Source organism: Typopeltis vanoorti, chromosome 5, assembly GCF_054136105.1.
Source record: "Typopeltis vanoorti isolate ZY-2024b chromosome 5, IOZ_Tvanoo_1.0, whole genome shotgun sequence".
Taxonomy (NCBI): Eukaryota; Metazoa; Arthropoda; class Arachnida; order Uropygi; family Thelyphonidae; genus Typopeltis; species Typopeltis vanoorti.
In genome coordinates this window covers 78,913,068-78,930,094 of record NC_143553.1, presented here as the reverse complement: position 1 = coordinate 78,930,094, position 17,027 = coordinate 78,913,068, and the positions used below count along the sequence as shown (strand labels likewise).

General features: G+C 34.3%; 1 protein-coding gene across 1 annotated transcript in view; it reads left to right on the top strand.

The window, feature by feature from the left end:
* The first annotated feature begins 1,428 nt into the window (after positions 1–1,428).
* The window catches only part of LOC150106575 (uncharacterized), a 33,656-nt gene continuing 18,057 nt past the window's right edge, over positions 1,429–17,027 (top strand). Inside the window, exons 1-2 of the mRNA XM_090392547.1 lie at positions 1,429–1,457; positions 6,954–7,367. Of these exons, the coding sequence (XP_090248673.1) occupies positions 6,954–7,367 (414 nt within the window). The 5' untranslated portion in view covers positions 1,429–1,457. The remainder of the gene's footprint in view (positions 1,458–6,953; positions 7,368–17,027) is intronic.

Sequence of the window (17,027 nt, the reverse complement as noted above, 5' to 3'; positions counted from 1 at the left end):
TATGCATAAACACAACAGAATAAGCCAAAATAAACGCGGTTAATGATTACAGAAGAAAAGCCACTATAGGTTCAATATCGGAAGGCGTTTTCTAGGCGTATTTTAAATCCGATGATTCCATAGTTAGTCTACTATTGACGTAGGGTTAGGATCAAGAAAAATGGCTGAAGAAAATAGAACTGAAGGAAGTATAGAAAGTCGATTTGATATTAAATCCAGAGCGAGACAGGCGAATACATTATCTCCAACGCTATTCGTCATCTCTATGAATTTTACACTTTATGAATAAAAGTGGTTTCTAGTCTGATATGAAAATTGGAATGTTCAACTTAATGCATTTCTTTACTTTATGCTGATAATGTTATACTTCGAAATAATTGCAGTATGAGTCTGTAGTTCAGTAACAAAATGGGATAATTGTGATAATAAATTTGGTATAAACCAAAAAGTTTGATCTTAAAACCACGTGATGTAGGAAACTTAGAGTTGAAAGTAGGATGGATATTCCTCAGTGGTTTTGGATAAAGTATTTAGAAGTGTTATAGAGATAAAGCTTGGCGACATAGTAATCCGTATAGAAAAAAGCCAACGTGGTACACAAGGTAAAAGTAAGTATAAGTATTCAACTGATTACCGTGAATCTCAGCACTTGGACATTTTTGTATCACTCTCATGCACGAGAGAATGTAAGCCTACAGCAAATCAATGCCATATATAGTCACGAGGTTAGAAAAGTAATATTTTGTTATTCTTCTTGAATAGCTGGAGATTTTTGGATTCGGTGATCGCTGCATGTGGAGGGTTGTTCCAAAAGAACAGACGGAAATGAAGTGAAAGATGAATGGTAACAGAAGTGGAGCGAGTTAGCAATTAAACTGTAAAAGAATGTTGGGAAGTTGTTGCTTGTGTATTGTAATATTTAGTAAAAATTATATTCGTTCTTCATCGCATTAATGGCTTTATGTAATCAGCCAAAACTCCAATATTAATACAACTGTAGATATTCTCGGAATAACCTTAACAAATGGAAACAAGACATTACCAAACCTTCTCTGTAATATCGTTTGTTATGTTAAATTGTAAGTACAAATTCCATCGCATTTATAATATAATAAAGTTCGCAGAAAAGCATCAAAAGTATCATAAATCGTACTGATAAACAGCATTGATCTCTTATCTATCTCACTGAATTCAACCGATATTGTTATCGGTTATTAAAAACGAAGTGAAATAACATTTCCCCGTTACCTGCAATCATGAGAAATCAGGTAATCAATCACGAGAAATTCATGAGAAGTACTTGTATCTTGGAGGTGGTTCCGAAAGTAAAATCATTTCGTGTGTTGTACTGCATATAAGTAAGTAGAAGCGCCAAACGTAATTTTGTATAAATTAAAACCAAGCCATAAGGAATTCATCGAAGTTCTTTATGCCGTGTTGATATCGAAGAATATAATGTAAGTAGTCAACAGTTATTTTTATAATTTATAATAGATGCACAGTAATAATATTACAGTATGCCGTTATACAACTGTCATTTTCGTATTTTAGGAATTTAAAGATCTTTTTTATATTAAAAAGAAATGAACCGGTGACAGTTTCAAATGCCCTTCACCGAAGATTGTTCAGAGAGATTGTTGTTATATCCATAGCTTCTATTCAATTTTGTAAAATAACTAAGTTTATCAAATGAAGACTAAATCTAATGTGAAAATAGATACCGAGATGTAAATACTGAGATGTATTTCGCAGATTTAGTTTAGCGCATTGTCCAATATCGTCGAAATACGCTTACATACAGAGAAGGGAAAGCCTCCATATCTCAGCATAAAAGAGATCTTTGGTTGAAAGGGCCCGAGTTCGAACTCCGTTTACGACATGCAAAACCTTTATCGGGTCGGTTCAATGAAACGTTGGCAGATCTTTTTCTCCCCCAAATTGCAGTTTTTCGACAGAATACAGAGTTCTACAGACACAAATTGCTTACCCTAGAGAGAGAGAGAGAGATGAAGCACAGGAATAACGAGCGTCCTGCATTCGATTGCCTACTCTCCATAATCAGGGGACTCAAACCGTCTTGGACGATGCGAATAAAATAAAACATTAGCCTATGAAAGTGATAAACAGGTAGGTCTCCGTTTTATGTGTGTGTTTCACCAGCCAATATCAGATTTGGTCAGTCTGTTTGTCTGTAAGCATTTCATTTCTTGGCTTTTGATGGGCAAATATTTATATCGAAATCCTTCCAAATTTCTACATCCACCTCAGTGTTTATTCGAATAAAATTATTTCCACGTGCAAAATTTGGTAAAGATTTTGAATTTGTAATTTGAAAATAAACATTTTCTAACTTTTGTTAGAAACAAATGAAAAAAATACTTCCTAATAATAATTTCTATATTTCTATTTCACTTAAGGGATAAATTTAAAATTATTAGTCAGTATTTCTACTAAAATAGAGAGAAGGATTCCAATTTTGCTTTCAATTGCACATACTGTTTAACACGGTTGCGCAGTGTTTCATCCACTTTTTGATCCATTTACTTATAGTTTTTTGATGTGTTAAACCTGAAGAAGACACCAGCTCTATTTGAGGTGGTGAAACCAGTAAGTGTAATTTACTTAATTTAAAGTCTAATAAATTCGTGTTGTTACGGAGTAAACTGCGGTTTCACTGACACAACTACTTTAAATTTCCATTGTGACATAAATCTTTAATCTTTTTTGAAGTGAAAGACAAAAATCTCTTTATTCTTCTCAAATGTAATGCCATTATAACTCTCCATAAGCATAAGCACAACAGCATAAGTCAAATTTAAACACGGCTAATGATTACACAAGAAAAGCCATTGTAGGTTCAATATCGGAAGGCGTTTTATAGGCGTATTTTAAATCCGATGATTTCGTAGTTAGTCTACTATTGACGCAGTGTTAGGATCAAGAAACATGGATTCTTTTCTAATAGGCCGTGTGGATGTACTTTATCTTGGCGATTTATTTGGCGAAATTATTTTTTTGACAATTCTTAGTAGCTAAAATTAAGATTGGGTATTCTCATAACCAGGCTTTGATAAATGGACTTGGGTGCGGCGAATAGCGGCAGAATGGACAAAATACAATTTTACATTTTGAAAAATTATGGAGACAACTACCGTGTTTGAGTAAAACTTTAGTTTAATATAAACCCAAATCAACACTCGACGTTTCGACCCTTTATATTATGGTCATCGTCTGGATCATATACACTATATACAGAGAAACAAGCTGCACTACACTCTACATGGTTTGCTAAAGTTATTGACCAACCGTCACAACAATTATTGGCCTGACCTCTGGTGAAAAAAAAACCTTACTACATCAACGCTAGAGTTCTATTATTATTATTATTATTATTATTATTATTATTATTATTATTATTATTATTATTATTATTATTATTATTATCTATTGGTTGTAAAATTACATTGGATTGAGGATCAACAAGTCTATATATATATATATATATATATATATATATATATATATATATATATATATATATATATATATATATATATATATATATATATATATATATATATATATATATATATATATATATATATATATATATATATATATATATATCAACGACATGATTATACATATAAATTCCATGAATGACACAATTCTTCTCCTATGGAACAAATTTCCACCCGACATTACGACCCTCTTTGTACACGTACTAAGTACCGGTTACTTCGTGTAGCAAAATAAATTTTACCTACAAAAAGAAAGTACGGCCATGGGCTCACCAATTTCCCCACCGAATTGCTAACTTATACATGGAGGATTTGAGCAAAGTGCTCTTGATTCCTTCATTATAAAACATACACTCGTGGCTTAGATACGTTGACGATGTGTTCGTTATCTGGCCACATGGGTGACAAACATTAAACACATTCCTTAGCCACCTGAACAAACAACAACATGAACGCATACAATTTACTATCGAAATTGAAAATCAGAACTCGCTCCCGTTCCTAGATACAACTGGTCACGCGTCTTCCTTCAGGCAGTATATCCTTCAAGGTCTACCGCAAACCGAAGCACACTGGCCAATACATACATGCTAATTCATACCACCACCCATCACAAAAATATGGAATCATTAGCACCCTTAAAAACAGAGCTATAAAAATTTGCTCTAACCAGCAAGCTCTTAAACAAGAATTAGAAACCATCAGCGACACATTTATAAATAATGGCCATAACAAAAATACTATTAATAAAGTTCTTCATAAAACATCATCAAAAACGAATCTAGATTATAGTAAAACCATAGTCACCCAATACATTAAAGGGTTATCAGAAAAAATCAACAGAATCCTACACCATTATAATCTCAATGCCAAATTTAAACCACCTACAAAACTTAAAAACATATTCAACTCCTCTAAGGATCCTCTCCTCCCATTGGCGCATCCTGGAGTTTATTAGATCCACTGCACCTGTAACTTACCTTATATTGGTGAAATTGGACGTACAATCCCTATACGTAAAAAAGAACGCACATAAGACACAATAAATATAACAATTTTGGTGAAGCATGCCTTTCAGATCACGCTCTCAATACCTTACACCAAATTGATTGGAAAAGTACCCGCTCTTTACACCATACAAAAACCTGGTATGAAAGAAAATTTAAGGAAGCCTGCGAAATTCTGATAAACCACCCAAATATCAACAATAATGGTGGCATGAAATTTCCAAGAATCTGAATGGCATATATGCAGCCTACTTAATATATTGAGTATCTAGCATACTTCAGGACTCTAGGCAACCTTCAGCGAATATTGGAAACCATTCCATACTAACTGGTTGGAATTTATATGTATAATCATGTTGTTAATATATATATATAGAGAGAGAGACTTGTTGCTCCTCAGCCCAATGTAATTTTACAACCAATAGATAATAATAATAATAATAATAATAATAATAATAATAATAATAATAATAATAATAATAATAATAATAATAATAATAATAGGACTCCATCGTTGATGTAGTAAGGTTTTTTTTTTCACCAGAAGTCGGGCCAATAATTGTCGTAACGGTTGGTCAATAACTTTAGCAAACCATGTAAATTGTAGTTCAGCTTGTTTCTCTGTATATAGTTTATATGCTCCAGAAGATGACCATCATATAAAGGTCGAAACGTTGAGTGTTGATTTTGGTTTATATTAAACTAAAGTTTTACTCAAACACAGTAGTTGTCTCCATAATTTTCCAAAATGTAGAAAAAATACGATTTTAGTTATTTAAGAAAATAAAACTTTTTTTAAAAAAATATCTTTTTACCTTTAAAAATAAAATATGTAGCTCCAGTGATCACTTTATGGAATTTCTAGTGACTTATTGAAATACATAACGTAAAAAAATGGAGGACCTTGGAACGTGCGCATTTCTTTTTTTCTCAGCAAAAAAGGATTTCGCATACATTGTCGAGCCCTTCTCATAGCAAAGAACTCGGATGTAATTGGATAAAAATATAGAATTCAGTTGATTTAATCCCACACTTACGAATCCCATTCCACTGAATTGCTAACAAAATACTGGAATAGGATTCACGCAATTTATGATCGGTGATATCAGGAAAACACTGCACATGTTATACTCAACAATTCAATACACTGGAATGAACAAACTGACAATCACGTAATGATTCGATATTTTATTCATTGTGAAAGTATTGTACTATTGCGTAATGGCCTTATGAACCTGTCAGTCTAAGGAAACCTACGAATACAGGATGTTATCTACATTTCAGCTCCTCACACCACATTTCTCACAAACTCAACATAATACACATACTAAAGAAAAGAGCTGTCCGCATTACAACAGATGAGAAGGCCCTCCAAGATGAATTAACATTAATATCTAATAACCTCGCCTTGAATGACTACCCACGAAGACTCGTCAACAAAATCTTTCTCTGAGCCACCACAAAGAGAACGAGAAGACACTCAATATATCAAAACTATCACAATTCCATATGTGAGTGGCATCTCCAACAAGCTCGCTAATCTCCTCAAACCACACAGAATAAGAGTGACATTCAAACGTATAGAAAGTCGTAAACTACTGCGACCTCCAAAAGATATCCATCCTTTCTATAAGTATGCTGGAGTCTACAATATTCTATGCTCTTGTGGTTCAAGTTACATCGGCCAAACTTCGAGAAGCCTCGAGATTAGACAGAACGAACACGTTGGTTATGTTAAAAATAACAGACAAGACATATCAGGCCTGTCATCACATTTCTCCATAACAAACCATATCATTGAGTGGGACAAAGTTGTACCCCTTACATAGAAGAAGACTACCGCTCTCGAATGTTTAAAGAAGCAGTCACAATTGCACGCACCACAGATAACCTTAACAGGAACCAAGGTTTAATACCCAGAGATATGGAAAACCCTAATTAGATCTCTGAACACACAAGAAATGAACTTTAATGCTAACTATAGAACGTTCCTTAGCAACAACTAGTAAATCATATACACGCGATACCTGTATTATTCACGTTCAATATTATTTTAGTTTGTAACTATAATTTTTAGAATTCACCGTTAAGATCTATTTTGTGATATGTTTTAACCTCAGTGCTTGTACCCTGACGATGCCAACAACTTAAGTTTGGTGAAACTAGTCGGTATTAAAATAATTATCCGTTTACACTTGATCAATGTTCCCAAATAGTTATTTACACTAAGTGAACTAAGTTTTTCTTTTTTTTTTCCCTGAAATCTTTCTCTTCAAAATACAGGTATTGCGCTAAGACTAATACCACATCGGATGGATTACTTGACTGTGTTTATTTCTGAAATCGATATTTTACAAATATTCCCCCACAAATTACAACATTTAATTGCTAATCTTTTAGTTTTGTTGTTTCTTTATCTCACTAGATGGCGGAAGTATCTAGCAATTCTGAATGCGGACTTTCAACTAAATTAGAACACCGAGAACAATCATTGGAAATGCATGGGAAAGAATTTTCGAAATACGGAAGAAAATGGTTGGTATCGCTAAACAATCAAGAAAAAGACAGCACAGGTCAAACAGAACTTGAGAGGGGATTGTCGAAGGCGTTAGAACTAGTCGAGCGAGGAATTTTTGAAGCAGCAAAATGCCTTTCCAAAGAAGGCCCACGTGGAGTGATTGCCATTTACACAAATGACTACAGAAACATGAAGGTCGAGAATATAATAGAATGCTCTGAATACTTCAGATTCCCTGAAATACAACGAAGAGATTTTAAAGACAAAGAAGGAGAATTCGAGCTGAAAGTGAAGTTTCATTATCCCCTCCTCGCGAATGAGGTAATCATTTCTATATGTTATTATTAGTTAATAATAAAGGCAGATTTCGAACCAAAATGACATAAAATTAATTTGATTTTAAATCCAAAGGACTCTCTTCTGTTCATCACGTTACACGTAAATGTAAATGATCAAATCTAAAAGATGTGTTCTACGTAGGCTGTTCAATAAGTAATAAGACTATATTTATACAGAAAACAGATTACCTTTAATCGTCATCATTTACGTGGTCTTTTTCGAAGTAACTACCGTGAGACGCGATGCAGTTGTCCCAACGTTGCGTCCACTTCTTAAACACATGTGAAAGTCCGTTTTTTGAGAGTTCTTTCAAAACCGCCTCCGCAGCTTTTACACATGCTTTGTTGCTTTCGAAATGGCGGCCTCTTAGTGGTTTCTTGAGCCGAGGAAACAGCTAGAAATCGCACGGTGCGAGATCAGGACTGTATGGAGGGTGTGGTAGGATATCTGTGGTGTTGTTCTGCAAAACGTCCACTACATAACCAGCAATATGTGTTCTTCAGCATATCGTTCCATGTTCTTCAGCATACTTTCCCATGTTCTTCAGTATATCGTTCCATATACTGAAGAACATGGAAATAGTTCTGTAGAGAGGCATTTCGGACCACCCCCCAAATGAGAAAATGATAAAAACTTGGCGGAATCAGAAAGAGGATTTAAAAAAAGCAACTCACAGTAAACATAACCTACGAAGTGGAAGTGCAAAATGGCCAAAACTTGAGGGAGAACTGCATATTTGGATTTTAGACCACAGAAAAGTGGGACTTTCAGTGTCTACAAAAATGATTATTCATCAAGCGAAAGCGATAGCCACTAACAGAGGGATTGCTAACTTGACTCGATCAACATCATGGTGTTCAAGATTCATGAAGAGAAACCAGCTATGTATGCGGACTAAAACAAAAATATCACAAACGATGCCAACTGAATATGAAGAAAAATGATTGAATTTCATCGATTCGTCATTAACGCAAGGAAACGAGAAAATTTTGAACTTCTGCAAATAGGAAACAAGGACGAGATTCTGCTGACTTCTGATGCGCTCTCAAACAAAACTGTTGATTCCAAGGGCACTAAAAGTGTTACTAGTAAAACTTCGGGGCACGAAAAAACTCACTACGCGGTAAAGATAAAAAGCCAAACTGCTATTTTTTTCTGGCGAAGTTAAGTTTTTCGGCATGAAACTCTTAGATCGTAGTTTTTGATCTCAGAGTTTCGCATACTGGCTGTAAAATAATAAGGGATTTTTATCTCCTTAATTTTCACTACACGATTGTTATATCGTGCTGTGCTGATGGGGAAAAATTGCCGCCACTATTGATTTTTAAAAGGAAGACACTATCCAAAGAAAAACTGCTTAAATGTTCAAGCAAAATATTGGATGGATGGAGGAGGAATGAAGTTATGGATAGATAAAATTTGGTCTAGGTGCCCTGGTGGACTTTTGAAGAAGCCTGCCATGCTAGTATGGGATCAGTTTCGTTCTCACAGAACAGACGATGTTACAAATAAACTCAAGGTATTGAAAATTCAGTTAGCTATAATTCCAGGAGGTCTAACTAGTCAGCTTTAACCTTTAGATGCCTGTATTAATAAAAAAACTTAAGGGATTTATGAAGGAGAAGTGGAACAGCTCGATGCAGTCTTCAAATTTTGAAGTTATGACACCAGGAAGAAGAAAGAGGCCTGGCATTTCACAAGTTTGTGAGTGGGTCAAAACTTCATGGGATGCTGTGGAAACTTGAAGACAGTGGTTAAATCATTTAAGAAGTGTGGCATTAGTAATGCACTGGATGGTACAGAGGATAATTTGTTGTATGAGGACTCAGATTCTGATTTAGAAGAGTTTCAAGTGTCTCTTCATTTAGCTCTGGAGATGAATTTCTGGGTTTTGATGATTAAAAGGTGGGTGCGCTTTCCTAGTTAGATTAGGTATTTGTTGAAAGTAGACCTACTTATTACTTTATATTTGAAATACTGTAAATTCATTATAATATTCAGTGATAAAGTTTTTTTTCCTAAACAATGTGTACAAAAAAGGGGGATGCGTCTTATACGCCGGCAAATACTGTACTTTACAAAACAAAAATGGTCATTATATGTATGGTACTGTCATCTATGTAAAAATAAGACGTCAACTATTAACCTCTTAAAATAATACGGTTGTCAATCAGAAATAAACTTTTTATTTTGTTACGTGCATTTCGCAAAATGCATGTCAGAACAAATAAAATGTCGAAGAGTGCAAAACGTTTTGATGAAATCTTTTGAACACTTCTACTCGGGAGAAAAATTTAACCCCTCCAACATATACTACATTTTTTGCTTCCACTAGAAATCAATGGTATTCATCAGGAATTCAATGGTAATTTTTTGTTCTTTCTTCCATTGCGTTTCTTGCTAAGTGATGATTTTTGTATTGTAAATGAGGTGCTTATTAATTAATACAAGAGCAAACCCCATGCTTTTTTGCCAGGAAATAGCAGTATCCATAACCCGCAGGGGAAACGTCATCCGAAAGTGACGTCGCGGCTAAACTTAATGCTAGATCAAAAACTCTGAATTCCATTGGGAGTGCAGCTTTGCTTCATGATGACCTCTTCACCTGTAGCGTACATGTGCCAACATAAGGACAGCCTCCTAAATACGATTAGTCACGATATTTTATTTTACGAGTCCAATAATTTGTGCTCCCATGCCTGTCTCAAACCTTCCATGCAAGAACTTACAAATGCATAAAGTTTGGTAATATCGCTTTTCACGGCTTAATCCTCAACTAAGTCTAAGTGCACTTAAAAAAAAAAAAAGAATTCAGTTTACTTGCGTTTATGTGTTTGTTGAATCTACACAGGTGATTATCACGTGTTCTCTGCTTTTGAACTCACTTTGCTAAATAATAATAAAAAAAAAAAACGAGGGAAAACCTTTCCCCTCTCAGTAATAGTGGCGCTCTATCTAATAAAGTGTGTCCTAACGTGGGGCGTACTCTCTACAGGGGGAAATTTTAGCATTTTGTGGGGCAATTAGAAAATGATGTTGCATTCGTCACCTCATCACCAATATATCAGAAAATCACCATTGTCGGCAAAAAATTATCGATGTTCCACCCTGACTTTCTTAGAAAAAAAGCTGGCAACACTGGTACAGCAGTCGACATAAATACTTGGCTGCTTAAGTGCGTTAAGGTTAGATCATAGATCTGTCACTTCTGAAAAGTAAACTGTGCCAGTTTAACTTTGTGCAAAATTTAACTTTATTGGCTAAATAAATATGAGGTAACTGCCTTACTTGTTATTACGGATCACCTCAGCAAAATGGCCTGCGATTTAAATGACAGATTTTATGATTTAAAAGAAATTGATTTTCTGTCTTGAATATCTCGGCCAATGCTGGTGAACGTAACTGTTGTGGCCATGTAGTAGCAGGAAGAAGAATTCTTAGAAATGCATAATGTTGAGTCTGTTAGAACTTTATTGAACATAAAAGCAACAATAGCATGGCTTTGTGACGAAATACCCAAATCGAACTAGTTTAATAATATATAAAATGTAATATAATATTTATATTCATTGAAGAAAGTCAAATTAAAAACAGCTTTACCTATGTTCCTTTTTTATTTATATGAAGTACCTATTTATATTATACTTTTTCAGAACTTGGTTGACTATTATGCTAGAGTGGCATGAAAATCCTTTAGGCGGGGCATGATCCAAAAAAAAAAAAAGGTTGGGATTCACTGATCTAATGGGAAAGAGAAGGCACAGCCCTCATATTACTTCCAGTTCAAGTGAAATATGTTCGAATGATTCTGCCACATTCAAGGAGAAACGTCACAGCTTCCCTCATTTTTAGAGCCTCTGTGGAACCTAAAAAAGCACCTTTCATAGCTCATGCCCCGTAATATATTATAAGAAATTTCATGTGACTATGAGAAAGCAGGGGTGAATAATAATGGGAACTGCTAGAAAGTATCAGAAATTTTCATTGCCCATAAACTAAAAAAAAAAATAATTATCAAAAATCACATAACATACTGTCTTAGTTGTCGACGTTGCTTCGTCTCTCATGCAATTCCACTCAACCATTCTCTTGAGAAACTGAACATCTCAGAATTGTTCTTTGGCTTCCGACCCACGCCCGCTTCATTTAGAAAAGATGCATGGATGGAGGATAAAAATGATATGCAATGAGAACTACTTTTGGTTATGCAAATAAATGTTCATAAGTTTTTATTGATGTAAAAAATTGCTAACATTTTTTTCCCACCCTTCAAAGCCGGTAAAATAAAGTTGGATAATTGCCAGAAAATTTGAAAATGTTCAGCAACGAATTCCGTGAGACAACGTACAGCAATGCTAAGTCGCAGAGAGTTTGAAATACACACACATTACAGCATTCGTGAACTACGTCATCATCATCATCATCGTGGCGTTTCATGCATTACATTCACTCCCAGAAGTGTTTGTATTTTCGGTATCAAGAATGACAGCAACGTCATTTTCAATGACGTTTTTCCTTTGTCTGAGCAGCACGAAAAAAATAAAAAAGTAGAAAACAAAAGACCGGTTTGCAGTCACATGGCTAACCGTTTCATTTACAAAAACTGGCTACTAAGTTTTGAGGACACAACTAGTTATTAACTAGTTTGTACCTAAATACTTAAAGTAATAAAAAAAAAATAGAAGGATATCATGAAATAGGATAAATTTAACTTTTAAAAACAATAATATGAAATACACTCAAAGTAACAATTTCACTGTTGATTTCTGTTGAGTATGTAGAAAAGCATGGAAGTGTGTTTTTCAAAAGGCTTCCGTAAATATTAGATCTTCCATGGGAATGTCAGTGCGGTTCCCATGAAACTAAATTCGGTTATTTTTGGCCTTATCTGAAGAAGATTAAAGTAACCACCATTAAAACTGTTCAACACTTTTTAATTCTTAATCATTTGTATATTCCTTCTTTTAGATATTCACATTCACGAATGTGCACCGCTTTATTAAATTCTGAAAGGGTGCTTTCTTTCTCATACAGCTGCGATGACCGATATTTGAGTAGTAAACGCATCCTGCGTGACAATGCGAGATATAAACGCTGCTATTTACGGTTCCTTATGACACTCACTCTGTTCTTGAAAGAAACGAAGAAATATCGGTGTCACTAAAACATTTTATCTATTTATTATTTATTTTTATTTACATACATTAACCGTTAATAACTTTATTAATAATAATTTACCCTATTGGTTTATACGTTTTATAATGGAATGAGTGTTCGATAGTTATCTTCGAGAGAGAGACTGGTTTTAGTGCTCAATTTACGTAATGCATGAAAAGCTGAATAACAGTTGAATGGGATGTTAATAACTTTCATTTTCCCACGTTATGTACAGACTATTTCCATAATATCAAATAAGTATAAGTACGTTTTTTTGCCCCCAAGAAGGTGGGGGAAAATATTTGTTAAAACCAAACATTCCGACAGTTGTGAAAGGAGTCAGTGACTGACTCGTTTCATCACAAGAATCACTTGGAAATAACATTCCACCATTTTATTCGACAAACGTGTTTAAAAGAACACAACCTAACATTTTTTATCCATTAAATGCAATTATTATTAACAATAATAAACTCGAACACCTTGTGAAATGAAACGTATCGTGCACTTTTTTAAATTATTATTTTCTTCCTTCTATTTTTTCTTCATCGAAATCACCTGTGCAGAGTATGTCATCCTACCGATCTTGAAAGAGTTGAGATATAACTGTTCCTTTCGTTGAAAGAGATCTCCAAAGAATTGTTGTTCAGTTGGAAACAATGAAGGAAAAGTTGTAAGTAAAGGGATCACATACATCGAAGGCATCTCTAAAGACCATATTCGCCGTACTTCAAAAAACTTTGGATCGTTGTTATTTCTAACCATATTTAAGATCTTCTGAGAAACTAAGCTCAAATAATACTTTGGAAATAGCCACTTCAAGGATTGATAAATAGATGCTGTTTTTCAGATTAACTTGATGGCCAACATCATCAAATAGAGAATCCAAATTATTAAGAGAGAAACAGAGCCGAACACTGATGAAAGTGTTCATCCCTCTTGACGGTAGTCTTACCTTTATTAACTAAAAAATGAAATTAAAACTCTCTGAAACCAAAATTCCGATAAGTACGCATTGAGGAATATTTCTTTAGTAATATATATTTTTAAACGCCTGCTGCTGATTATCTTACAATCAACTGCTCGCAAGTAAATGTGTTAAGCAACGATTATCGCCAAGAAACAAAAGCATATGTCAAACAAATATCCCCCCCTCCTTCAAATATTACAGAGATAACGATAATGGTGAAACCAAAACTACACCTATACTTTTTACGTAGTTGGTATTTCTCATCTACAGATGTCTAATTTCCACATTTTTTTTTCAAATTAAAGGGAGTAAACAAGATAGATTATTTGCTTTTAATATGAATTGAGTGATATTATACCTATTGGGGAACTTAATCCATGAGCCTGAACAAGAATTGAGTTCGTATTACAATCGAATGAATGCCTCCCTACCTCCTTTGCTTTTTTCGTTGGTTCTAATGAAATAATTTATAAAAATAACAGGAAAAATAGCAAATGATGTTTAATTGTAGTTGACGTTATTTATTATTAACTTAGTTATAAATTGAAATTTAGTTGAAAAAGATATGATAGCATTTAATAAGTATTTTATATACCAAATATTATAGAAAAGTTTAATATGGCAAATTACGATAAAATAGAACAATAGTTTAAAAAATAAATTTTATTAAATAATTAAGCTTATTTGCACGCTTAAGTAAATAGGCAAAAAATGACTGAATATTACAAATGTCTAAATATACTGCATCTCTAACCAAAAATACAAAAACAACAAAAAAAAAAATAAAAAATAAAAAGAGCATCGCCTCTCTTGCAGAATAAAATCACTTGACTCCGTATTTACGTATAAACTCCGTATAAATCGTATTTACCCAAAAGAGAGTTATGGAGACAGACGGTGCTGGCGAAGTTCTGCAAGTCAAACAACTGGCAGGAATTGAAGATGCGGATGCTACTTCCCTGAGATAGTGTATGGCAGGAACTAAACTGCAGAAACATTGGAAATGAAATTGGAATGCAAGCATTACAGCAATCGCGAAAAACGTCATCGTTTCGTGACAATCAACACAGTCGCTCCAAGCAATGTGTGTATAGTTTCTGTATCGAGAATGGCAATGACGTCATGAACGAAATGAGTTGAACGATTCGCACTCGAAACGCAGCTGCTCATTTTCGAAAGCCATCATTTTGTGATAATTCACAACGGAAATGAAAATGAAAACGTCATTTAGTAGTGTTTTCCGGGTAAAGTCAGATGTCTTTCGAAAACAAAAACACTGCTGGATGAGAAATAATCTTTTACACATATTCATGTCGTAAATAATTTTCAGCATTTCAATTTTGATTTACGGAATATCATTTTAGGATAGTAATAAAAAATGAATGTTAAATAAACGGTTCAAACTATTGTTCAAAGTATGTTTGGCTCTTTTTTGCTCAGGAGAGATAAAATATTTAAGATTTGTTGTCGCTTCTAAGAATTATCGCATAACATCACATGTGGTTTCAAATTAAACTACTGGCAAAAATGCAAATGATAATATAAATAACAGTTTAACACACGGTGATAAGCAAATTGTTCGCTATGAGGTGTAGGAGGTGAGCAATGCACTGGGTGTTTCATTATCCGACCATAAGATGGCACAACATGTTCGTAATCCCAAGTGCATGATTCACCAATCAGTGAAAGTTTATGAAGCAAAAGACATTTACGGTTTTGATTTAGTGCTAACATTTTTGCTAATGCTAAGGCTTTTGCGCGCTTACCATGTAAAATATAGAAAAAAAAAAAGATAATAATAATAAAAGTAGAAAAAGCATTCCTCACCCACGCACAATACGAATGTTAAAAAAAAAAGGTAAAAATCTGCTCTTTGTTATGTTTCTTTTATGACTATTTTTATGAAAATTATGAACTAATTTTCAAAATACGAAATTAAATTATCTGCGACTATTTGCATGCTTCCATTAAGTTACTGAGTAAATTAGGGCTAGCATTTAAAGGAAATACAAATGATATTTTTTAAAATTCTTGCGGTAATTATTTATCGCTTTTACATTATTTAAGTGAATTTGATGAGGTGTGATGACGATTTTTTAAAACACACATGAAAATGTACGCCAACTGTGGTCTGACAGATCAAATTATCTTTCTTACCACACTTGTGATGAATTCATAGCTTTAATAGCTAAAAAAACAAGAGACCTGGGATAACCCAACAGGAGGCGGAAGAAATTGACGTCCCGATAACAGCAGCAGAATTCAAGCAAACAGTAAGGCATTTACCAGACAAAAAATCCCGAGGAGAAGACGGTCTTAAAAACTAATTTCAGAAGCACTTCTTTCAAAAATTCGAGCATTTATTTATGAGAATGACGCAAGAAATATACGAAACACAAATAAAGCCAGACAGATTCAGCACAGAGTACGTCCCATTTATCCCGAAAACTTTAGACACAGAGAAATCAAAATACATAAAACAATGGAGAGGGATAACTCTTTTAAACATCGACCAAGATCATCTCAAAAATCCTGTCCAATAGAATACAGAAGTACGTACAGAAATTAATATCTGCCGCACAGACTTGTGCAATTAAGGGAAGAAACATAGCAGACACAATTACTCATTTAAGATCAGTATATATGAGTACTACAATCTGACCGACAAATCCTGTGTCCTTCTAGGCTTGGATACAGAAAAGGCTTTTGACACAATAAGCCACGTATATATATTTAAAGTTGTAGAGGAAATAGGATTTGGCCCAAAATTTAGGAACTGGCTGCAAACTTTCTACGAGAATGCAGAAAGTCAAGTAATCGTGAATAGGAAGCTATCCGTATCTTTAAAATGAAATGATCAGTGAGACAAGGAGATCCCCTCTCTATGGCCCTCTTCGTCCTTGCACTAGAACCAGTCATCGGAGCAATCAACTCAAACAAAGAAATCAAGGGAACAAACATTCACGGGGAGAGCCATGCAAAAATATTGGCATATGCTGACGACATCACATTAACACTAGAGACTGAAACATCAACAGAAGAGTGAATGAAATTACTAGAGGTTTTGCAAAAGTTTTTGCCCTTAAAGTAAACCTGAATGAATCTCATTGCATGCTAATAGGAAAATGGGAAAAGAACCCTGAGATTCCTCAAGGCATAAGAATTCAGAAAATACTTACCAGTTCTGGGAGTTAAAATAGGCGCCCAAGTAACGTATGAAGAACAGTGGAAAGAACTCCACGCAGCTGTTGAGTGGAAAATAAATACCATGCGCCCAAGACAACTATCTGTAAGAGGAAAAGCGCGAATATGCAACATATATTTATCCTCTCGCATCTGGTACTAAGTGAACAACATATCGTACCATGGGCAATGGACAGACAAAATCTACAGGCTGTGGGCCACCTACATCTGGGGTTCTCGGTACGAACCGATGAGGAAAACAACGCTCTTTTACGGATTAGAAGCCGGAGGTCTATGTCTATTTAATATCCACTTAAAAACAGTTATCAACA